The 25,543-nt window shown below is 40.6% G+C and overlaps 2 protein-coding genes across 2 annotated transcripts in view; one reads left to right on the top strand and one right to left on the bottom strand.

The window, feature by feature from the left end:
• Positions 1-16,307, top strand: part of SLC18A2 (solute carrier family 18 (vesicular monoamine transporter), member 2) — a 55,614-nt gene extending 39,307 nt beyond the window's left edge. The window contains exons 11-16 of the mRNA XM_012001144.1: positions 3,649-3,727; positions 3,900-3,951; positions 4,600-4,663; positions 6,862-6,981; positions 7,122-7,255; positions 13,959-16,307. Coding sequence (XP_011856534.1) covers positions 3,649-3,727; positions 3,900-3,951; positions 4,600-4,663; positions 6,862-6,981; positions 7,122-7,255; positions 13,959-14,063 — 554 coding nt within the window. The 3' untranslated portion in view covers positions 14,064-16,307. The remainder of the gene's footprint in view (positions 1-3,648; positions 3,728-3,899; positions 3,952-4,599; positions 4,664-6,861; positions 6,982-7,121; positions 7,256-13,958) is intronic.
• Positions 16,308-17,312: 1,005 nt separating this feature from the next.
• Positions 17,313-25,543, bottom strand: part of PDZD8 (PDZ domain containing 8) — a 103,487-nt gene continuing 95,256 nt past the window's right edge. The window contains exon 5 of the mRNA XM_012001114.1: positions 17,313-22,305. Within this exon, the coding sequence (XP_011856504.1) occupies positions 20,102-22,305 (2,204 nt within the window). The 3' untranslated portion in view covers positions 17,313-20,101. The remainder of the gene's footprint in view (positions 22,306-25,543) is intronic.

Below are 25,543 nucleotides of genomic sequence, written 5' to 3'. Positions count from 1 at the left end.
CATTTCCACCACCGAGGTTCCTCCTTTCATTGGCCCCAGAGATAGACATGTCTGTCTTCAAGAGAATCGGGTTTCTCTACCTGCCTCCTGTGTCAGCACCAGCAGGAGGGAAATACTCCATCTTCCCTAGGTCTCTGTAGCTTCCATCTCATGGCTCCCTGAGCCTGGGGATGGGCTACTGTGAGCGACGCAGTGCAGAGGACCCAGTGCTGAGGGCGTGGAGCTGCCCCTGCAGCCTAGCCTCTGGTGTTCAGGAATCTTCTGTGAGCCCACTCCAGTCCAGGGTGAAAGGGAGGCTGTTCTGCCTTTATGCTTCCCCTCACTGTTTCTGGAGAAAAACTATGATATTTGAAGTCAGGGCAAACAATCTTATTAGCTGCGCGGGTGACGCAGGATTACTCTTGCCGAAGGCATTGTTTTTGGCCACATTTTTTAGGGGCGGTAAAGATGGCAGCCCACCCATCTTCCATGTGGCTGCCTTGCCAGCCTGCCCCCCCAGTTCCTCATCTGCCGCTTGAGGGGAAGCCCTGGGCTTGAGTGGGTGGAGAAAGAATAATTTCATGGTGTTTTCTCTATACCTGAGTTCTAGGTCAGATGGCCTCTCCGGACACCTTGAGACTTAGGGACTTAGAGTTCGGGGTGAGGCCTACAAGCCCCCAGAGGGAAGCTGAGGCCCTGGGCACAGGCCTCAGACAAGGATGGAGCCACACTCTTGTCTTCTGGTTCTTCCAGCCCCTTTGTCTTTAGTGAGCTGTGGGGATGCGAAGTGGGATGGAGGGTAGGAAACAGGCCTGTACCAGAAGACAAGAGGGAATGCCAGCCTTCGGTGGCTGTGGGATGCGAGGACTCAGGATCCTCCTAAGCCTGCCATAGGACAGGGAAGACCATTGCCCCTATTCTGGTTCTAGGCCGAGCCCTTGGCCTTCATTCAGGGAGGGGTCATCTGGAGCTTGGAGGAAACCCAAGGACTCATTTTCACCTTCGCTTCCGGGGCTGGATGGCCAGCTCAGCTCCCCGCAGGCTTCGTGATGACCAGAGCCTCTCCCTCACTGGCTGGCCAAGGCCGTGACTGAAGCCAGGTTGTACCAAAATCACAAGGGGTGGTAGAAGCTCTCCCTTCGGTGAACTTTCTGGTGTGAGCAGAGATACGCGAAGAGCATTGCCCCGCAGAAGGGAGGGTTCCTGCCGTGGCCCAGGGCACTGTTGCAGGCCAGTCCCAGCCAACACTTTTCTCACTGAGTCGGGAGAAGCCCTAGAAAGAATTCTTGCTCAGGCTGGGTGCGTGGATCATGCCTGTAATCCTAGCACTTTGGGGAGGCTGAGGCAGGTGGATCACTTGCACCCAAGAAGCGGAGGTCGCAGTGAACCAAGATCGTGCCATTGCACTCCAGCCTAGGCAACAGAGCCACTGACATTCAGCCTCCATTGAGGCTCCATCTTAAAAAACCAACAGGATCTTCCAATACTGGAACTGTAGTCCCTCAAGGGAGTGAATGGCCACAGAGAGTGGCGTCCGCCTTCTAGATGGAGTCTGGGCCGTCTGGGTCGCCACAGACCTCTCTTCCCTCCATTTTTCATTTTCTTTCTCTGACACTGAGGCTGAATGTCAGTGGCTCTTTATCATGGTATCTGCACTGTTATTTTTGCTTGCAATTTGCTTGTTTTATTCATTTATACTTACCTGGCCCTCAGGGATTCTTATCATGAGACAAAGGTTGTCATGATATCTTACTATCCAGACTAACAGTCTCTAGAGCTGGTAGGAAGTACTACGACACAGCTTTTGAGGCCAGGTTTAAATACCATCTGCTCTGCGGAGCTTGGCCAGACGCAGTTCCAGGTCCCCAGAGCATGGCACCTGTGTTTTTGTTATGTGCCTCACTTGGCCAGGTCATAGTTTAAACGTCATCTGCTTCTTTCCTTCAAAACACTTGCGTCAGGACGAGAATCACGTTGTCATTGTCTTTGCTGCAGGCCAGTGCTGTGCTGGGCACATGGCTGTCAGTAAATGTTTGCTCAATCAGATTACACTGAACAATTATTTGACCACCATATATTGCTAAACATGACAGAAATAATTCCCTGGAAAATGAAATGAGATTGCTCTTTATTAGTGTTTCCCAGAACCCCCATGTCTAGAATGATCTGGTTTTGGATTTAGCTCATGGAGCCGTTTATTTGGAAGTCCCTGCTGTGTTGGAAGACTCAGCCTGTTTCTGGGTTTGATGGTAGACAGTCATGCTTTATCCTAAAGAGACAAGATCATACTTGCCCGTGAGTGTGTGGCCAGCTGCTGGGATGAGAAGGACCTCCAGGCCCCATGCATTTTGGGTGTAGCAGGCACTCCATCGTCTGATATCTACCTGCATGTCTCACTTATGCAGTCCTCTGACTGAGAACAAAGTAAGTTTTACTATGTGTGAGCAAGGCTTGGAATCAAGTCTAGTGTATCTGATTTCAAGGAAAAAATACTAAAATCACTAGGAGTTTGAAAAGCAGTCTCTTATAAAGAGATTGTCCTGTGGTTCTAATAATGGATGAGGATCAGACAGAGCTGATGTGGACAATTCTCCTGGTAGCCAAGCTGGGTCTGATATGGCTAGAACTTTCTCTTCAATGCGGAGGACATGTTCAAGGCCACTGCTGCCACCACCAGCAGGAAATCACCCTGGGCACATCAGAACCTGGGGGATGCAGGTGCCCTCTATGGGGAGAGCATTAAAACTTGGATAGGAGGCCAGGCGTGGAGGCTGATGCCTGTAATCCCAGCACTTTGGGAGGCTGAGGCTGGCGGATCACCTGAGGTCAGGAGTTTGAGACCAGCCTGGCCAACATGTTGAAACTCAGTCTCTACTAAAAATACAAAAATTAACCAGGCATGGTGGTGCGTACCTGTCATCCCAGCTACTCGGGAGGCTGAGGCAGGAGAGTCACTTGAACCTGGGAGGCAGAGGTTGCCAAGATCGCGCCACTACACTCCAGCCTGAGCGACAGAGCGAGACTCTGTCTCAAAAAAAAAAAAAAAAAGTCTGACTTAACCACAAAAAATGACCAGGTAGACATTTTTCTGACATAGAAAAATGTTTGTAAAGCTAAGTGAAACAAGCAGGATAGAGTATAATCCCTTTTTTTTTTTTTAAATCAAAACACACATAAATATGTTTGTATATGTAAATAAACTTACAGGGGAAAATGACTGTGGTGATTAGCTGAGTAATGGATGGGGTTTGGGGTAATTTTAACTTTTTTCTTTTTGCTTATCTCATGGTTCCCTAATTCTTTCAATAACTGCGTCTTACTTCTGTCGGATGAAATCACACATAAGGTTGCAGGTGCTGAGCTCCCAGGCAGGAGCTGTTCGTATCGGCCCACGTGTGAAGCCCACCACCAGCCAGAGATGGAGGCAAGATGAAGGAGTGGATAGAGAAAGGACTTTCATTTCTGGAGTGTCTCAGCAGCTTTGTGTGGAGGAGAAGCCACGTGGGTCGAGACCGGATCCGGCAGGCGCCGGATATTAGCTGCTGGGGTGTGGGCCCCGGAGCTTCATTTCATCTGCTCTAATCAACGTTGTGGTGTCTACAGTTATTAGTTTTTCTAACATATGACTGATATCAGCACTGATAAGCTCTCCTTTTCATAAATTTACAGGCGTTGCTTTCTTGCCAGCTAGTATCTCTTATCTCATTGGAACCAATATTTTTGGGATACTTGCACACAAAATGGGGAGGTAAGATGATATGAAAACAACACTCATTCTGTTATAATAATGTAGTTCTTTCCAAAAATTCTAAGTTGTTTCTGCCTTTGCTGTTACAAGTAATTGTTTTGATTTCCACTGAAAATTTGGACTGGAAAAAAATCAAATGATCATTTCTTGATGGTGCTTTTTCTTTTGATAGGTGGCTTTGTGCTCTTCTAGGAATGATAATTGTGGGAGTCAGCATTTTATGTGTGAGTAAAAGATGGCATTCGACAAGTGGGAACAATCCGTGAATAAAACTTGGGCTTTAGGCAGGAATCACCAAGAAACATTTTATGTTTGAGTTTGTTGATATTTTATTACAGCTTTCATTTTATTCTAATTTTTTATCATCTTAAAAATGTTTGGACAAGACTTTCCAAGGAGTGTATTTTCATTTTATGTCAGAAATTATTTAAAATGTTTTATTTTACATTTTATGTTTAACTTTCCCCTGCATCATCTTCAGCTTGACAGTGTCTTAAACACTTCAGGACAACCAACCTGAAACAATAGCAAAAAAAGATGTTTTTCTAGAATAAAATCTCTTCCACCAATAGCTAATATCCGTCCCTCATGAGGCCTACTTGTTCTTGTCAAAACTTGAGGGGTGGAGTAGGCTGATCATTCACATATACCGGTGACAAGTTTTTCATAGTGGCCATAAAACTTGTCTCAAGCTTTGACTTTTAAAGATTTGGAGGGTCCGATTCTTCACAAACCCCACCCCTCTTCCTCCTCTTTTCTTTAGAAGGGAACAGGCATACGATGCCCAGAGAAAAAACAAGTTCAGGACTTTCTGAGATGATTTAGAGTTGCAACTCTTGTTGTTTTAGCGTAACATTTATTTTCTCTTACAGATTCCATTTGCGAAAAACATTTATGGACTCATAGCTCCGAACTTTGGAGTTGGTTTTGCAATTGGTGAGTCACATGAACCTTGTGCCTACATTGAAAACCGCTTTTCCACTGGGAAGGGTTCTTCTTCCTCTGGTAGACTGTAGTTCCTCAACCTAAATTTCTAGAATCTTGGAAGGAGGCTGCAGGCAGCTTAGCTAAATTACAGCCTGTTGATTCTCCGTGTAAAGACATCTGCTTCTATGCACTGGTCATTTATTTCCTGAAAACCAGTATTTTTTAAAAGCTGATATTACAGAAGGAAACTGATGCTTCACTGCTGGGGCTGGGCAAACAAGTGAATCCCTTGCACAGAGCTCATTTGTGTGGACTCCTCCCTATGAGCAGGTCTTCTCATGAGACTGGGGGCAAAGGCTTCATATATATAATTTGAAGAGGTTTTAGTACGGACAAGTAGCAGACTAATGTGTTGATGACCACCTGTGCTGCAGGAATTTCCATAGGCAAGGAGATGGGCTTTTGTAATGTTAAGAACGATAATATGTTAGGAAAAACCTTGTCACTATTTTGAGTGAATGGTATACTTTTATCTCTTATTTATAATATACCAATTGATCATGATAAAAGTAAGTGCTCAGTCCACTCCTGTAGAGGCAGGGACGTAACCTTTGAGTGGTACAGTGGCACAGCACAGCTTTCACTGAGGACAGATGGTAGAAGGCTGCCGAGGCTGGGGTAGAACCCAGTATGGTACTCCAGGTCCTTCTCAGGTGACTCTTTGCCTGTCCTCTGCCTTGCCTCCCCTTGTCCTCCACTGTCTGGATGGCCCATCTTTTTGGGAAGGGTGCCCAGTCCTTTGGCAGCTCCCCTTGCCATTCTGCAGGCCTGGCAGAATGGGCCCCTGGCCTGCGTCTTTTGGTGCTTTCCTGCTTTGCTGTTTTCTGGTTCACTTGTCCCTCGCCACTAAGCACACCTGCATGCCTGACCCACCTCCTGCCAGTCACACCTGGGCCACATACTTAGACTGTGGGTGTTTCTAAGGTGGAGAATAATAGGGGGGACCAGAATGCCCCAGAAGTCCAAGGAGTCTGAGAGATCATCTGGCACTGATCAGAAGTTATATGTGTGTATGTGTGTTTATGTGGGGGTGTATGTGTGTATGTGTGTGTGTATGCATGTGTGTCTGTGTTGTATGAGTGTGTATGTGTGTGTTGTGTATGTGTGTGAACTGAAAGAAGCTAAAACACACATACACACACATACAACACACACATACACATTCATACAACACACTGACACAGTCATACACACATACATACAACCCCACATAAACATACACATACACACAAATATACATACACACATATGCATGCATACATACACACAGATACACATACACCCACCCACATACACATACACGCACACCTGCACGCATACATACACATACACACAGACACACATACACAAATACAAGTACATACACACATACACATACATACACAGATACATATATACACATAAACACATACACATAGACATGCAAACACATACATACATACATATATACATATACATACATACACATAAATACACACACACACACACACACACACACACACAGACATATACCCCAGCAACAATCACGACCAGCATTAGAATCTCATCTCTTGAGTAGTGGGGAGCAGGTAGCGTAAAGAGGGTGTGTGTTCAGAGTTCCTGGCTCACACTCCCCGGGATCAGTGAGTGTGGTCAAGCCTCACCTGTCTGAATATTGGTTTCCTCATCTGTAAAATGGGGATGCTCATGATTGGCTGCTGTGAGCCAGTGTCTGTGAACACACTGGCAGGGACTCAGAGGTTGGTGCCCTCCCCTCCACATGTGTCAGTGGCAGGCAGATGAGGAAAATTTCTTTCATTGAAATGGTGCTTGCTGCTTCCTAATATGTACAAGTGCTGGGGATATGCGTGAACAAAACCAACAGAAGAGTTGGGCATTTAGCAAAGAACTGAAGAATGAATGACAATTGAGATGACGCTGTGAGAGAACGTCTGTGTGCGAGGGGAACCTGACCTCCTCTGGGGGGTCAGAAAAGGCTTCCTTTGTTCTTTCTACTCAAAGATTAGTATCACCCCGAGACTTGCAGGTGGCGATGACAGAAGGGGAAGAGCTGGCAGGGTTGTGAGTTTAAGGCACAGTTCCTGATATTCAGCCCATTTTGGGTTTACATCTGTTTGCTATACACTGTGTTCCCTGACTGTCCTCAGGAATGGTGGATTCGTCAATGATGCCCATCATGGGCTACCTCGTCGACCTGCGGCACGTGTCCGTCTACGGGAGTGTGTATGCCATTGCAGATGTGGCATTTTGTATGGGGTATGCTATAGGTAAGGACATTGACTTTTCATAACAACCTTTTCCCTCAATACACAACGGATAATGTCTACTAAAATTATTTAAATCTTTGCATCTTTCAGTCTACAAGACATTTGGAAAGAACTTTATCTAATTCTCTGTTTTCTGAAAGGTCCTTCTGCTGGTGGTGCTATTGCAAAGGCAATTGGATTTCCATGGCTCATGACAATTATTGGGATCATTGATATTCTTTTTGCCCCTCTCTGCTTTTTTCTTCGAAGTCCACCTGCCAAAGAAGAAAAAATGGTAAGAAAAATGTAGGATGCAGTGAGCATTTCTTGGTAATTTTAGCATGGCCTTCCTTATAGCTTGCTCGTGGTTTCATTCTAAAGCTTCCGAACAAAAATGGTGAGAATTCCTTTTTAGTTTGTACCACATAGAGCAGTTACTTCTTTTATTTTGTTATTACTGTGAGAGTTATTTCTTTCAAGCTTATGTTTATAAACTGGGAGAATGAAATTATTTCTGTACATAGATGAGCATCAGTGTTGGTTGCTCTTTTGTTGACCAAGCGTAAACCTAGAATCATTCAATTTGATTTTCTGTGGTTCTTGAACATTTTGGACACAATCTTTCTGCCTCCTCTACTCATGCCCAGGGTTAGCCATTTGTGGTGCCGTTGCTTTTCTCATAACCCTTACAGCATTCAGTAATAGTTGCTGTCTTGTCTTTACTGTCTGTAGGATTTTGGAGATGATTTTACGATTTTTATGGAAAAATCATTGTGTGTGCACTTTGGGGTATATGTGAACACACAGAACCATTTAATTTATAACTTTTATGACCAAAATTACAGCCATAGGCAAGATGTAGAGTATAAAGCATCCCTCTTTTGAAAAAGTTCAAATTAATTGATTCAAAATTTGAATTTTGAAATGCGTGAGTCATTTTAACCTTTCTAAGGTATTTACCTTACCCATCAAGGAGAAGCTCAGTGTTTCTGATCATCTTTCTTATCTGGCGTTGCCAGTTTTTAAAACAGCAAATGCTGATAGGTACTTGTCCAGGGGAAAGGAGAGTGTCTTGGATTAAGGATTAATGAGGTGAACAAGAGGACATGCATTTTTGTGTTTGTGAATAGATATGAGGTTTGTTTGTAATGTTCTCTTGGAAGTACATCAGAAGGTCTTTCTGACAGTGGAACTGAATGCCATCTTAATGCTTTGGCATTTCCTGAACTGCCCTTTGATGGTTTTCCCCAAAAGGAGATTTAAAGACAAACCTTAAAATAAGGTTATGTGCAGCCTGTGTTTGTCTTGGGTGTTTTTTTACATTCGTTAATTCATTCCACATATTTTAAAGTATATCAAGCACTGGGCACTGGCCTTGTGCCCTTTATTTTAAATAGGATTTAACTAGACACTTTTGAGTAATGCGTGGCCCATCTGACTCATGGAAAAGGTATGGAAGGTGCTGTGGAAATGACTCAGGAGCCATCCCCTTGTCCTTCCTTCCGCTTGCTTAGATGCTTCCCCAGCTCTGAAAGCCACATCACTTTCTCAGACCTGTCTTAGAAAACACCTGCTTTCCAGCTTGGGTGTGAGAATTCCAGATGCATCTTTGCTTGGCTGACCCTAGCACAATACCTTGCTCAAATGGAGTCAGAAAATTCTCAGCACAACTGCAAACTGCCATTCTGTTGCCACGATATCAGTTTAAGGTTGAATGGAGGTTACGCTCAATGTTTTTGACCAAAAAAAAAGTAGATACGTGTGTATATGTGTGTGTGTGCGTGTGTATAAAATCACCTACAAATCCTCCTGTAGCCCAGGAGACTGAAGACTCCTGGGAGATAGTTAGGGCTAGCGTGGACCTGGGAGCCAAACTGGCCCCACCATGTAGAGGCTTATGAGTCTTGGTTTCCTTCTCTGTTGCATGGAAAAATGATAACGTCTACCTCATAGGATTGTGAGGATTAAGTGGAAGAATCCCAACAGAGTGATTGGCCCTGTGGCTCAAAAAGTGTGTTCCTATTTCCAATATCACCCAAATCTTTCCTGCTTATCTAACTCTCTGGCTTCCCCTGTCAGTCCAGCAATACCTGAATTTTCTCTCTTTTTCCTCCTCTGTGATGTGAGAGTTTCCTTTTGCTATACAGACCCCAAAACAGATGAATGGGCTCCCCTTTTCAAGCCGGCCAACATCAGTGGCTGTTGTGATGTCCGTTTGCGAACGGCAGCCTGATGGCTTATCTGTGGCCTTGGGAAATGAATGAGGTCAGAGGACGAGCAGGGAAGGTGCTTGCCCAGCCACTGTGTTCCGCAGAAGGACTAGCAGAAGGCGGGCCTCAATACCCCTCCTCTTTCCCAATTTAAACGAATACTTTAGTTCATTTTTTAAAAAAATGCTGAAGGAAGTGGAAGAGACGGTCCTGAAAGGCAAAACAGTAAGAATTATAGGTTTCCAGAAAGCCACTTTCACTGCAAGATGTTACAATCCTTAATAAGCACCTAGCAAGATAAATCATTAAAAACTTGAGAAGGCGTGCATCTCACTGCCCATCAATGATGCCCATAATTGAAGGCATCACGTCAGATGCCATTCGACTGGCCTAATGGTGACATTTGAGAGTGGTGACTAGCAGCTGCTGCCTACTCATTGTGTAAGCAGAGCAGGAAGCCAGCGGTGGCGGCCGACAGCACCTAATGATAAGGGGGCATGCAGGCAGGACAGCAGTGTGTGAGGGAGGAGGAAGAATCAATGACCATGCAGTTGAGAAACCCCAGAGCAGACAAGTGCTGGCGTTCAGGATGAGTAGTTGCCAAATGCTGGGGGATGTGAGGGCCAGAAGGCATATGACCCTTAGCAAATCATTCTTCCATTAGACAGCATCCTTATAACAAGGTGTTTGGACTTAAGCTGTTTTATATTGTAAGATATAATGCTGTTTTAATGGATCACCAGGGATAGAATCATGAACTAGTTTATGAGCATGTGAGTTTGTCTTCCATTTGGTTTACTGGATTTCCATTTTTTATAATCAGCATTATCAGTATAGGTGGAGAAAAAAACCTGTTACTCAAGTCCCTCTGCATACAGGAAATATCAACATTGCCATTTGAGGAAAATTGTGTTATAAGACAGTTACATGGTAGCGCTTCACTCTCAAAGTTCCCAGTTGAGAAGAGCTGTGTTGTGGATTTTTTTTTTCCAGGTTGAAGAATTATTTTTAAAGACAAAGCACGCTTCTTAATTTTACTCTTGAAGTTTCTAATTGTTGCCAAGACAAGAAATTAGGTGGTTTGAGGAGTGCAGCTTTTCTTTTCCTGGATGGCTCTGATAGTTGTTCCATAAAGCCCTTCCAGCAACAGCTCTGTTTTCTGGATGCCATGGGTGGGGCAAGGATGGGGTAGCCGGAGGCTGCTGAGATAGACCACATTCTGCATATTATAAGTTGTTTATAGAATTTGCCCCTTTGCAGGCATTTAAATAGTGGGTGCAAAACCATCATTGCTTTTCTAGTTATGTTAAAGAGCATAAAACTTGCCTACTCAGAAGGCCCGGTACCTATCAAAATCTCAAAGACTGGCACTCTTATCTTTTAATAGCTTTTATGGGTTCACTACCCCAGCTTTGTATTTGTATTACTTTTACTTTTCATTTGGTCCACCATGTTTGTTTGTTTGTTTGTTTGTTTTTACCACTTAGGAGATCCTAACTCATGAAAGGGGCATTTGGAGGGGCTGGGGCTCACCTCTCAGTAAGTGGGCTTTGCTCTGAATTCAAATGCCAATCCCCTCCTATTGATTTTCTCTTCGGTTGCGAGTCAAACACACCTTCCTCACCACAGCAGTGTGTGGAGAGCAGGTTTAATTTACCTGCCTGCATTGCGGCCACCCTGCTTGTTCCCCGGGCACCTGACTGACCCGCTTGATGCTGTTCATGCCTTTCTTCATGGCACTTTTGAAACATTACATGCCACCTGGCTTATTTAATTGTGTATACTTTTTTTTTTTTTAAAAGTACAATTATTGCACAATAAATCTTTCAAGAGAGGTTTGGAAGCCAGCGAGCTAGGTTTTAAAGGCTACAGAACGTTTAAAGGAAGAAAACTTTACCTGAAACAGGCTGTTAATAAATATGGTTTGGGTGAATTGACAAATGCTGGTCAGTTAAGTCTGCATGATGCCAAATAATTGGTCTGACTGAACTGCTTTTCCTGCAGTGCAGTTTTTTTGTTGTGTTCATATCATGTGCCCAGTCCTAGGTTCCGGGGTCCTTAAAATGACATATTCATACATTCAGGTCTAATGTGGATGAGCCAAGAGATGGAAGGCAATTAAGAATAAGGTAGTGATGACCATTCTTTATAAGGTGACCTGCCTGCCTGGGGGCCATGCAAGGATCGAGGCCCCATGCCCTGCATTCCAGTTGGGTGTCCCAACTGGTATCTCATGGTGCCTCCTCAGCAGACGTCTGTGGTGGCCAGGGTGGCTTGCTTAGTGTCCTGCTTGGTAAATAACTCATGTTTTACTCATTGCCACCTCCCTTGCTGTCCAAATCTTTTCCATCTTTCAAAGTTTACCTCAACTCCCGCCTCTACAGGATAGCTTTCCCTGGGCACTGAATCAGAAGTGAGCACTCCACCCGGGACCCTGGAGTCCCTGTTCTTGCCCGTGCAGGGAGGTAACTAAGATGCTGGGATAGGACCTTAAGGGCACTGACATGCAACACCTCATAGGTGTTCCGTCAGCTGCTGTCAGCCAGATGACAGTGCTATAGTCTTAGATAATGCCATGTAACTAGGGCAGTGTTTCTCAAAGTTTGTTGACACCATTGTCACGAGAGGACCATTGTCAAATTTCATGTTTTAACCTGCTCCATCTCTCCACCCCTACACTTCCTCGAGAATCATTAATCTTGGGGTGATGAGACATCTATTGTTAGAGGGGTAAAACCTTTGTGTTATGTGGGGAGAACGGTCCTGGTGTACCAAGTCTAGTGCCGCCATTATTTTAAAAATTGAGCTCTTTATTGAATACAAGTATCAATTCACTTGGCAAGCAGCATAAAAAGAAACAGTAAAAGTTAGAAGCTGACAGGTTGAGCTGGCAGCCTAACTTAGAGGGTCAAGGAAGTCCTTATCTTCACATGTTACACAGATCACTGCAGAATGTCTGGGAAATGATAAATGGGTTAAGCACTGAGTGGAGTCTTATCTGGGGACAAGAGCTGGGAGTAATAGCTAACAGACAAGATGGGTTGCAATAGGCCAACATCAGATACATTTTTATCTATTTAGATTTGCAAACTGCAAAAAGAAAATATTGGGGGAGTAGTTCACATGGAGAGAAACTCAAGACATACCTGATAATTCATTTTAGTTGCACATGACGCCCCCTTGCTGTCCTCTGTGCTCGTCTAACTACCAGGGAGTGCTGCGACTCCTGTCTGCCCCATCCTAGCTGTACACCCCTCGGTCAAATTCTTTAACTGCTCCGTGCCTGTTTTCTCACCTCCCACAGAGGGTTATTGTGATGCATTTTCTCTAAAATGCTTAGCATGCTCTTGGCATGATAAATGCCAGCTGTGTTATCAAATATAAGCAAATACTTATTTGACAATCTGGTTTGAAAGCAGAGCAGCACGTTTTTGTCACAGTTTTTAAATTTTCAGTAACAAGGAGGGCATGAGAGTTTCATGCTCATAAGAAGAGGATTTTTAAAAAATCATATGTTTAAGCTAGAGGACAGCTAGGATTGGGGAGAGGTGGTCTGGAAATCACATGTGTGAAAAAAGAATAGCTCTAGCATGTTTTGCCTGAGAAAAAATCTAACGGGCCATGATAATATGGTCTTAAAAGATTGGGGGCCAGGCATGGTCACTTGCACCTGTAATCCTACCACTTTGGGAAGTTGAGGCAGGAAGATCACTTGAGCCCAGGAGTTTGAGCAACCTGGGCAATATAGTGAGATCTCATCCCTACCAAAAAAAAAAAAATTGAAAATTAGCCAGGCTTGGTGGCATATGCATGTAGTCACAGCTACTCAGGAGTCTGAGGTGGAAAGATGGCTTGAGCCCGGGAAGCAGCAGTGAGCTGAGATTGCACCAGTGCACTATGGCATGAGTGAGACTCTGTCTCAAAACAACAACAAAAGATTGTAAGGGCAGCCTGTGAAGATATCAGAACTGGCCGGGTACAGTGGCTCATGTCTGTAGTTCCAGCACTTTGGGAGGCTGAGGAGGGGGATCACTTGAAGTCAGGAGTCTAAGACCAGCCTGGCCAACATGGTGAAACCCTGTCTCTACTAGAAATACAAAAAAAGTAGCTGGGCATGATGGTGCACACCTGTAATATCAGCTACTTAGGAGGCTGAGGTGGGAGGATTGCTTGAACCCAGGAGGTAGAGGTTGCAGTGAGCCAAGATCATAACACCACGATCCAGCCTGGCTGATGAAGCAAGACTTCGTTTCAAACAAAAAAAGAAAAAAAAGAAAAAGATATCAGAACCAGATTCATGAATGCAAACAATGGAAACGGGTTGTAGTCCAGACTTAGGTACATTTCTCACACGTGAGGGCTTCTTTCATTAAGGAGAGAGCAAATCTTTTCAAGGTGTGTTGCCACAATGATGTCTGTAAACAGAAGTTGGACTGGGTGACCTCCAGGATCCCCATTCCCCAATTCCAAGATTCTAAGTATAACAAACCTAACCTGCCTATCCCTTGCTTCATAGAGTATAAGTTCCCACAGTGGACTTATGGCCCCTGACAGATATAATGAAAATACTGCAGGGACCACTTCTGCTGTCTCCAATTGCCTGGAATTTTTGGAGTGTAGAACTACAGGTCTTTTAGGTCAGGCGTCTGGCGATTGCTCCAAATGACTGGTTAATAGCAAGTAATACTACATAGCTTTCAAATTAATAATCCTTAAAAAGAGTAGGTTAAAACCATCTTATCTTTATGAAACAAGAAGTTAATATACTTGCGCTTTGCTCTCTTTTAGGCTATTCTCATGGATCACAACTGCCCTATTAAAACAAAAATGTACACTCAGAATAATATCCAGTCCTATCCAATAGGTGATGATGAAGAATCTGAAAGTGACTGAGACCCTCAAAAATCGTCCAAGTGTTTAATTGTATAAAACAGTGTTTCCAGTGACACGACTCATCCAGAACTGTCTTAGTCATACCATCCATCCCTGGTGAAAGAGTAAAACCAAAGGTTATTATTTCTTTTCCATGGTTATGGTCGATTGCCAACAGCCTTATAAAGAAAAAGAAGCTTTTCTAGGGGTTTGTATAAATAGTGTTGAAACTTTATTTTATGTATTTGATTTTATTAAATATCATACAATATATTTTGATGAAATAGGTATTGTGTAAATCTATAAATATTTGAATCCAAACCAAATATAATTTTTTAACTTACATTAGCAAACATTTGGGCAAAAATCATATTGGTAATGAGTGTTTAAAATTAAAGCACACATTATCTCTGAGACTCTTCTAACAAAGAGAAACTAGAATGAAGTCTGAAAAACAGAATCAAGTAAGACAGCAAGTTATATAGTGACACTGCATGAGTGTTATTTAACTTGTAGTTACTATCAATATATTTATGAGTTACAGAGCTAGTTCTCTCAAGTGTAGAGGACAAGAACTTGTGTCAGTTATCTTTTGAATCCATAAATCTTAGCTGGCGTTAGTTTCCTATGTAATCACCTACCTAGAAGAGAGTTGTAAATTGTATGTTAACACGTTATCTGGTTGGCAGCAGACACTAAAGCCAATAAGGGAAAAATAGTAAATGTTCTGAAAGCAGAGAAAAGCAACCAAACATATTGTTATGAACTAAAAGCTTTCCCTTTAAGATGCATACTTGATTGTCTTACTGGATGAAAGAAAATTGAGGGTACATGTACCTTACACTGTCAAGGTTGTTTAAACATGATAAGGTTAATCGCCATCTACTTCAAGTTTTAGAAAAAGAAACAAGAGGCTAAAAACAGATGCTCTGACTTCAATATCTGACTATATCTTTGATCTGTTTGCAGATCATCCAAGTGTTTTCTAGGAATATGTTTATTTTAGGTTGTCTGAAACTATGATTTTTTAGACTCCTGAAAGCTGTTCACATCAATGTGAAGACAACTTTTAAATGAAAATGAGGAATGAAATTATGTCTTGAATCATATATTAAGAAGTAAAAATAATAGTGATCAGGCAGAAAAGAAAAATGGAACATCTAAAAATGTATGTGCTAACTATATCATCCAGTGTTCAGTGTCGTGTATTTTTCTAAGCATGACAACATTGATGTGCCTTTTCAGTGTAACAGCAAATACTGTTAGTGAACATTGTCAATTTATGTCGTTTTGTTAAGAGATACGACTGGAGTGTGCAGTGTGGAATGTCTCTAATAATAGTTGTTAATCCTGCAGTTCTATAATCATAAACAAAAATTACTTAGTTTTGTTAAGCTAAGATTGTGTTTGTGTTAACTTGGACATCAAGGAGCAAAGAACTTTAGAACAAAGACTCCTCAATCTTGTGACTTTCTTATTCTCTAGGAAAGTAACACTTCCTTTGTTTCATGAAGCTTTTCTGTGGGGTTTCGATTATTTCAAGTCTGGTTTCCAACTGCAGTGCGTTTGAAGCAAACAAACTTCCAAGTCACTTATTTGGCATTGGTCAACTTGGCCAAGTCTGCTACTTTGGAAGATGGCTCTGGAGGAAATTCTCATGTGGCTAAAAAGGCAGGCTAGTTTCTTACTTCTACAGGGGTAAGAGCCTTAAAAAAGAACGTGTTACAAATTGGTTCTCTTTGAGGGTTTCTGGTTCTCCCTGCCCCTAATACCATATACTTTATTGCAATTTTATTTTTGCCTTTATGGCTCTGTGTCTTTCTGCAAGAAGGCCTGGCAAAGGTATGCCCGCTGTTGGTCCCTCAAGATAAGATAAAATATAAATAAAACCTTCAGAACTGCTTTGGGAGCAAAAGATAGGTTGTACTTGGGGAAAAAAATTGTAAGTCATAGAATAGAATATGACTAATATTCTTGGTTAGCAAGACTGAAGTTTTTTTTTTTTTTTTTTTAAATGTACGTACCAGAACAAATAACATACAGTTCTCTGAACATTTATTTTTTGAACAGAGGTTTTTATGTTCGTACCCGGTAATACAGATACAAAAACCTGAATGAGGTAGCAATGAATATTCAGCTGTTTGACTGCTAAGTGCATCTGTCCATATTTTAGCAAGTTTACTTAATAAATCTTCTGAATCATGTTTTGTGCCTGTTTGTATTCCTTTATAAACCAAATGTTGTTGGAATAAAATACATAAGGTATCATTTTGACTGTGGATATTTAATTAAAAACTATTCTTCTGTGCTTGTAGGAATCAGGTAAAAGCCACTCCGGGTTAACTTGACCATACTTTTTTGGCTTCCCACAATTTATTTTAAATTGAGATATGTAACTAGACACATTCAATGTGGAAAAAAACCAGTAAGTTATCCTTGCATCTATAAACACTGTTGTCCTGTTGGTTGTCAACAAATAACCATACCTGATGAAAATAGCTGTAATATCCACCCATTTGACATAAACCCAGGGGAGTTCCGTAAAACCCTTGAAATCTGATACATTTTGAATGGTGTGCCAATGGGTATCTTCCTGTGGTGAAAGTCCACATCTTTAATCAGATCTTAAAAGGGGATCTATGGCCCAAAAGGAATTAGGGGAACCTCTCCCTTTTTTTTGGTAAGAAAAGCTGTTATGTCAATTTGGAAGTTAAGGAATATTTTTAAAAGTAGGTATTTAAAATTTATTCACTTTTAGGGAACTTAAGATTTTATTATTTATCTTATTAGTAAGAGCCAAATATTTCCAAATTGCTTAAAAAAAATTAAGCTATACATTTAGAACTTGATAGTACCCCTCAAAATTTTTAGGTTGTGTTTTCTTCTCCCAGCATCACAAAATAGCCACTTATTTCAAGTACTTCTGATATTGAATGTAAAGCTTGATATGAAGAAATATAGCCTATTATGATTGCTAATAATGCTAAAATGTTGCTCAGTTTGTCTAAACCATTCATTCAGCTAACACTAACGTAGAAAATGTTTAAAGTCTAATTACTAATACATAGCCAAAGAAAACCCATAAACTTGATAATCCATAAGGAAACAATAGTAAAACAATGTTTTGGGGCAGTCTGCAAAACAGCAATTTTGTTTAGGCAAAGTGGACTTTGTTATGCTTTTCTGCATGGCCAAATTATACCATAAGATAATTCCATAGAGATGCAGCAATCACCTTTTTTAAAGATGTCATTAAATGAAGATATTCTTGTTTTCTGTGGTAGTCTTTATTATTATTTTTTAGCTATTGATACATAGCATGGCAGCAAGATTACATCAGTAATGTAATATAATACAGCTTTTTTCATTGAAGCTTTATACCTTACTATACTCTAGGCTATTTGGAGTGTTCCCCCGCTTGCACTAAAGTACAACTATGATGTCTCTACTGCCTCTCCCAGTGAAATATAAAAATATTGCACTACATTACAGATATAGTTTACAAACGTCATTAGCAGCATTACTGAGCTTTCTAAAATTGTGGTCTACGTAGTTAAATACTTTTAAAACATGAGTAGATTCTTATAAAACCAAAGTTCTGCATTATTTCAACAGCTCTTTCAAATGCATCAGTTTCAGCAACATGCTTGGGTATCATGAAAACTTCCATGGTTTAATCGGTAAACACCAGCCACTTACAAGTAGTCCACCTTCCAGGTTATCAATGGTAAGTTATTTTTTATAAAATCAGTTGTGGTTACACACTGAGCAGACTGCTTCAAGTGTAAGTTATAGAACAATACTTTAGCTTTCAGGGAATCTGGTGTGTAAATTCTTCTATAGCAGTGTTCTTTTAAAATAAGATCATGTGGCCGGGCGCAGTGGCTCACGCCTGTAATCCCAGCACTTTGGGAGGCCGAGGTGGGTGGATTACGAGGTCAGGAGATCGAGACCATCCTGGCTAACACGGTAAAACCCCGTCTCTACTAAAAATACAAAAAATTAGCCGCAACTGTAGTCCCAGCCACTCGGGAGGCTGAGGCAGGAGAATGGCGTGAACCCGGGAGGCGGAGCTTGCAGTGAGCCGAGATCATGCCACTGCACTCCAGCCTGGGAGACAGCGAGACTCTATCTCAAAAAGAAAAAAGAAAGAAAGAAAAAGAGATCACGCTTAAATAAGTAATGAAGTATACTGGATGTTTTTGTTATCAACTTGGCTAAGAAAGGTATTTAGTACCTGAAATTTTCACTTCCTAAAGTAACAAAAGGCATGAGACTTGGCTATTGATTTTTCAAGTGGAATAACTTTTCTACCCTCAAAAATGTCTTTCTCACTCATATAAATAATGCCTTTTACTTGTATATCTTTTTACTGTTCAAAGCACTTTTGCAGTTATGCTATTGTTTTCCTCACAACAATACTGTGAGGGAGGGAAAGTATTATTATTCCCATTTTAGAGATGGGTAAACTGTGGGATGGAGTCCTTTTGTAACTGCCTATGTTTGCACAGTTCGTTAATGGAAGGGCTTGAACTTAAACTCTTATGGAGTCCTGGACTCTAGACCTGGGCCCCAATCCTTAATATTACACCATGCTTTTTCCTGACAGCAATAAAAGCTGCTCCATCTAGTTTTAAACTCATGTCAGTTTCACTATATAGCAATCATCATAGCAGTTACCTACACAAGGGACAAACATATACTTGTCTATTTTATAGATATATAACAGACCCAAACTATTAAGGTACCCCAACAGCAGTCAAGCCTACTTGTTTTCCCTCAGTCATGTGTTACTGGAATCCATAAAATGGACCCAGTATGAGTATATCTTCATTTTTAGAGAACTGGTCCCAATTCCTATGTATGAATACTGTCTGTTTTTCTCATTCTTTTCTTAATGAATACTTACTACAGAAGTATTCAGAATGATCACCATTCCTTTACAACTGTGAGATGCCAAAGCAATAAGTATATTTTGCATGATTCCTTTCCTTCACAGAATACTCCTACATTAACATGTTTCTAAAACAAAACCAGCCCAAACTAGTTATCAACACAGTCATTTTAAAAAGAGTCCTCCAAAACTTTAAATACCCTTTCACATGCTTTATTTCCTATGGGAGAACTGATAAGGAAAATTATCATAGATGTTTAAACTTTTAATCATAAAATTTAAATTTCCATTTAAAAGGAAAGCATCAATATTTTAAAAGATTATATTTCAAAATGCTATGTTACTGTTTTTCAGTAATTAAGTCTTGTTATCCTCTACAAAATTCTTGACCAACTGCATTCTACAGATATTTCCTATTACATTGTCTTTCAGTGTAAGCTCTTCAAATTAATCACCATGTTTACCATACAGCTGCACAAAAGCTTTAGAAAAAAATTTCACAGAAGTATTGAAAGCAAGCAATATATGTAAAAAAGTTTTTTTTTTTTTTAACTAAATCAGCATAACAGACTAAAGCTGCAGCATCTGCTTTCATGTTATGTTTGGCAAAAACAAAACAAAAAGCACCCCCAAACCCCCAATATAACAAAAATCTCAAGCAAGTAGAGACGATAAACTTCCTAACACAAAAGAAAGATTCAAAAACCTGTTCCCTCAATGATTGCTGTTGTCAATTTGGGCATGCAGCAAATTTGTTATAACCATGATGGAAATGAAAATAGTTTAAGAATCTAGACAGTATTCTATTTAACACTAATTCAAAAACCAAGAGGAAGGAAAATAACACAAGGGGACACTATACATACATAAACATGAAAAGTTAGCTTATATAATTACATAATTAGAAAAGTTAAAAATAAATTAGTAAAAATAAATTCCCAGTATAAACCCAAAAAAGCATAGCTATAAATGCAATCCAAAACAACCAATTAGTAAGCTGGTCATGTTTTTACTGGAAAACAACCTTTTTCATTTTTGTTCTTACACAAGCAAGTAACTGGAGAAGCAGGCCAGAGTGCATAAGAGGATTTAAACATGGTTGTATCTGTGGTACTTTAGATGCAACTTTACCCCATTCATTTGAAAGTTTAAATAGACCTGTCTGCTACACAGACTCGGATGGGCCAAATAAGTCATCTGATATGCTGCTGAATGGCTGAGAGTCTATTAGTTGGCTTATTTCATTATCAAGGTCTTCTTCTGTATCATCGGTGTACTTGCTTATTTTTTTGGAGTGCTGGTCTAAAGACAGACTTTCTAAAGTTTCTATATCTTCAATGCCTGCTCTGTAGTGGATCATAAGAAGTGTTAGAGCTTGTAGCCTTTCACCTGATTTTGCTAAGGCAGCAGAAAGAAGTGATTTTTTCCTTGTATCAGTTGTCTCTTTTTCTTCTCTAACGAGGGAATTATTGTGTTCCAACTCCTGGTCAATTTCATTCTGTAGCTTATCCAACATGAACTCTAGTTTCTGGATCCTTTCCTCTGTAGGCAAGCCCCTGTACAGATCACGACCAATTTCTTTAACTGCAATGAAAACACTGTCATCCAGACCACCCTCTTTTCTCACTAACTTTATTCCTGTGCTATTTCCCCGTTTAGAAGGACTGTTTGGACCACAGACCTCCGTGTCACTGCCTTCGTTGTCTGACGTGTTGGGTGTGTGTTTTGGTGAAGGTTCTACGAGATCAGTTCCTGGTTCAGAAAGGCGAGTTTTAGAGACTTGACGCAAATTTAATAAACGAGAACTAGTATTGATAATATGCCTTGTCAAACCTGTTGTTTTATTGACTGACTTGCTAGCTTCAGCATCAACACGAGGAGGCAGGCCTAAGAGGGTTTCCTGTCCTTCAAGCCTAAGGTTTTTCAGGGTCCTGTCTATTCGCCTATCAGTTGCTCCACAAACAGAAGTCTCAGCTAGACACTTTTCTTGACATTTTTTATGGCAAACATAAGCACAAAACATACACTGGGAAGCTGCTTTAGTCCAAACTTTTTTCTTACAGTAGTCACACCATGTTGGGTTCTGGAACTGAGTATCCTGGAAACTGTGTTTGTTTTCTGTTAAACCCATCTGTCCAACAAATTGCTCCTCTTTAGGGAGAACAGAAACTTCTTCAACCAAATGGGGTTCTTTTTCTTTCTCTACGTTAGTAACTACATGGTGGTCTGATTCTCCTTCTTTCAAATATTTGAAGTGAATAGTAATGTCACCATAGCAAAATTTGTCATTGAATCCCTTTTGCATACTCAGATTACGTAGAGCAGTTCTAGTGACTATTGCCTTAGGTGAGGGGGCTTCCAGTCTCAATTTGGAAAGGTATTCCATGTTTGATGTAGCTAGGCATCCTAAAGCCACATCTTCAAGTTTTAAACTAACATGCCCCAAACAGATGAGACCTCCCAACTTAAAAGGATCCCTGCACCACAATGCAATGTTTAGGTACCTGTGACAGGCTTCTATGTCAAACAAACAGGATGCTCTGGTTCTTGTCCATTTTCCTAGCTTATTACGATAAAGAATTTCTGATGATTCCCATGTTTGACGGTCGTCCGAACTGTCCTTAGTAGGGCAGGAAGTTTCTGAAGTGACATCTTTGGCCACTTCTTGCTTTGCTAAAAATTGCTTAGATGCAGCTGCATCATCTATGGGATCCACATTTTTTGCTTGCTTTTCAGCAGATTTATCTACAAGAGGAGGCGGCGGCACCTTCTCTGGCTTTTCAACAAGAACATCTGGTTCTGCCTGATTTGGAGCATCAGTGGAAGGCAAAGGAACTTTCACTTGTGGTCGTGGTGGCACGGGTGGTTTGAAAGTGGATCCTTGGGTGGGTTTTGACACTTGTGCTGGGTCTGTTATCTCAGCAGTTTTTAGGGGTGGAGGTTTATTTCCATCTTTGGACTGAATTTTTGGTGGTAGTGGGTGACTTCCTACAGCTAATTTACGGTTTAAAACTGGTGATATAGCTCCAAGGGGTTTAATAGAAAGTGTTGTTGGAGTACGTTTGGGACTGTGACTTAATGATTGTGCCTCATCTTTGAACTCATTTTGTGCTCTGACATCACTTGCCAAGTCTTCAAATTCAGAATCCAGCTCTCTGCTTTCAGTATCTACTGTCAACCCGGCAGCTTCCTCTTCGTAACCTGATTGGCATGAGCTTGACAAAAAGTTTTCTTCCAACTGGCCAAAGTTATCTTGCAGCACTGCACCTTGATTACTCTGGCCAACAGGCCTTTCATAGTACACCAGGACTCGGTCACCAGCCTGCTTGATAAGTTTCAATACTTGCAGTGTTGATGTAATTTTCACACCTGGTTTAAGATTTTAAAAGGGAAAACATGTAAATTACTGCAATAGAAATTACATTTGTTAAATATATTTAATAAAATATATATAATTGCCATTACCTCTGGTTATTTAACTAATAGAAGAGTAATAGGAAAACCTCAACAATATCTTATTTGGCTTTTTGATGAATTGGTGTGCTAATTCTCAAACCCTGAATGTGCTGATATCCTGGAGATGTTTATCTTTTCAAACCAGATGATGACACAGGATCCCTAAAAGAGTGCCACGATGCTAATTCCTAATTGCTTTTTCTCTCTTCATAGGTTAGATGACATCTCTCAGTTTGAACTGAAGAAGTGAACAGAGGGAGATCTCTTTAAAGGCTTCCATTAATGGCTATATCAGACTTAGGGAAAGCTGTGATTCCACTGAAAGAAATTCTAAAATACTCCAGGGATTACAAGACATATGATGAATGATTCAAATTAAGAGACCAGTGCTTGAAAATAATGTAGCAAAATACTATACTCTGAATAACATACTTTTACAGATTCTTTTTATCAACTCTATCCATCACATTCATCTTTTTCAAAACCAGAAAGAACAAGTAAGGGATAAACTGCTTTGAAGTTAAACAAGTTGGTTACTATCTGCATCTGTAATATCTATGTTAAGTTTTGATTTTTCTAATTTTTTAATTGTTACATGTAGTTTACAATTCGAAAGGTATAAAAAGATGTACAGTAAAAAATATTCTTTCCACTTCTATCTCCCAGACATACTGTCCCTTCCCTGACCTTAGTGCTTCTAGTGTATTCTTCTATAGATATTCTAGGTGTGTTAGCACTGAAAGGTGTTACTTGTTTCCTGTCACTCTTCCCACACTCTCTAAAACAGCACTTGCCCAAGCTATCCCTTTATGTAGAACTTAGAGAAAGAATAAGAAGGCTCTTTGTTTTCCAAAGATCTTAGGGCCATCCTAAATAAATCTAAGTAATACCACCCCCTTCTCATAACTTGACTTCAGGGTTCCTCAACCTGTGTCCTCTTACATTAGCTGTCTGGGAAGATCAGCCTTTAGACTTGGTCATCACTTGGAACTTGTCCACATCAAAGATCTTTCATTTTCAATTACTCTCTGATCACAATCTCCTATTTTTCACCTCTTAAAATCCTGTCTGCTTACTACTTCTAGGCAACTTCCCGGCCCAATCATTCCTCTTTTCTTCTCATGGTCCTGTTGGTCTCCTGATACCACTTGCTCTTCTATCCAACCCTATGTCTCAAGATTACAATGATATTCTTACCAATATTTTATTGTCTTGTCCTCGTGTTTTTTGATCCCTAGCTTTACTAGCCCCACTATTGCCCTTTCCTGCTCTTGAGCTTGCCACCTGGATCTGCATGAAGTTAGCCATCCATCTTTGGCAAGGTGTTCAGGGCTGCTTAGCATTCTTTTGATTGGTCTCTAAACAACTAAGTCTCTCAAATATCAGCTGCAAACCTTTCCTGTTTCCCTAGAGTCTACTCTCCCTACTCTCTTTTACTCTGTGGATGATATCACCTTATTTGCCAAAAAGATCAATACGAAGCTACATTTTTCCCTACCAATCATTTTTAGTATTATCTTCAGAGGAGAAAGTATCCCTCTATTTGTATACTTACTTTGGATCCAATCCTATCTCCTTCCTGACTTTGCTCCATCAATTATCCTTATACTTTTTCTTCCTTCCTGCTTTTTCTTTAAAATTTTTCTTTTTCTTTGTTTCCACAACACTTTACACAATTGGTTCTGATCATCTCTCCTCTAGTTTCTTTTTCTCCACCTATACCACGTGCACCTTATATGCAACTGTTACCAAAGTTTGGCACTAGTTCTCTCACCCTTTTTTGCTTTCCCCCTGGTAAATTACAGCTACTCCAGTAGTTTCAAAAACTATCAACTTTTTCTTTGGTTTCCCTTCTTCACTCTAGTTCTACATTCCCAACTACTGGACTTCACCACCTGGACGTTCCTTTGGGACTAAATTTTCAGCAGAGCTAAAACCTTTCTTTGACTGTCTCTCTGTCCTCACTACTATCAATCAACTTGCCACTCCCAGTTAACTTAATCTGAATCCTAGGGATAGCTGACTCCCTAGAAACATTCAGCTGTCAACTCAAACTTGTGATTTCAGCCCATTTTCCTTCTCTGTTCAGATCCTCCTGATAACTGGCCTTCACTTTAGCAATAAACAGCCCTTTACTGCAATCTCTCACTCAGACCTTCCCTACTTTAAACAACAAACATATTGCTACCAAATTTTCCTAAAGCTTTTGCCCCTTTAGCCTACAAACTTATCACATGGAAATTCAGAGCTTTCTAATATGGTGCTTCATTATTTATCTAGCGTTAAGTTCTACTATGTCCTTCTAACCACACTATGTCTCAGCAAAATTATAGTTTGACATATGCATAAATGAAAAATGAGTCCATCTAATGATCTACAGTAGGCAAAAACTTCAACTCAATCTGAACTCATTTTTTATGACTAAAAATCTGCCCTCGTCTCATCTATTCCTCGGTCATCAGGTGTTTTGTGGAGATGGCCATTGTAACTCTCTCTCAGGAATACACCATTCAAGTCTGGATTTTTCTTTTGGAATATTTCAAACATACTCAAAAGTTGAGGAACCAGTAAAATGAATTCCATTTTGAGTTTCAAATATAATATTCTGCCAATCTTATTTCAATTATCACCAATTATATACCCATATAAATGAATCAAAGCTATATAAAAATGTTTTGAAAAGTATCTGTTGACATGGGCAAAGTTTACAACACGCTGAAAGAAATAAAGACTATTACAAAAATGCAGTTTAGAAATTTTTGTTTCCTAAACAAAAACTGGGAAAGGCATATATTTATGTACAGAAAAAACCAAAAAACAAGAGACATACAAAAGTTTTTCTGTTATGTCTCAAGGTTTCAAAAAAAAAAAAATGTGTATTGTATCTGCCCTTCATCTTAATAAATATTATTATTATTATTATTTGAGATGGAGTTTCACTCTTATTGCCCAGGCTGGAGTGCTGCAATGGTATGATCTCAGCTCACTGTAACCTCTGCCTTCCAGGTTCAAGCAATTCTCCTGCCTCAGCCTCCTGAGTAGCTGGGATTACAGGCACCCACCACCACACCCAGCTAATTTTTGTATTTTCAGTAGAGACAGGTTTCATCATGTTGGCCAGGCTGGTCTCGAACTCCTGACCTCAGGTGAT

The sequence above is a fragment of the Mandrillus leucophaeus genome, unplaced genomic scaffold, assembly GCF_000951045.1.
Source record: "Mandrillus leucophaeus isolate KB7577 unplaced genomic scaffold, Mleu.le_1.0 Scaffold65, whole genome shotgun sequence".
NCBI lineage: Eukaryota > Metazoa > Chordata > Mammalia > Primates > Cercopithecidae > Mandrillus > Mandrillus leucophaeus.
The sequence above is the reverse complement of the archived record's forward strand: the minus strand, read 5'-3'. Positions and strand labels throughout refer to the sequence as shown.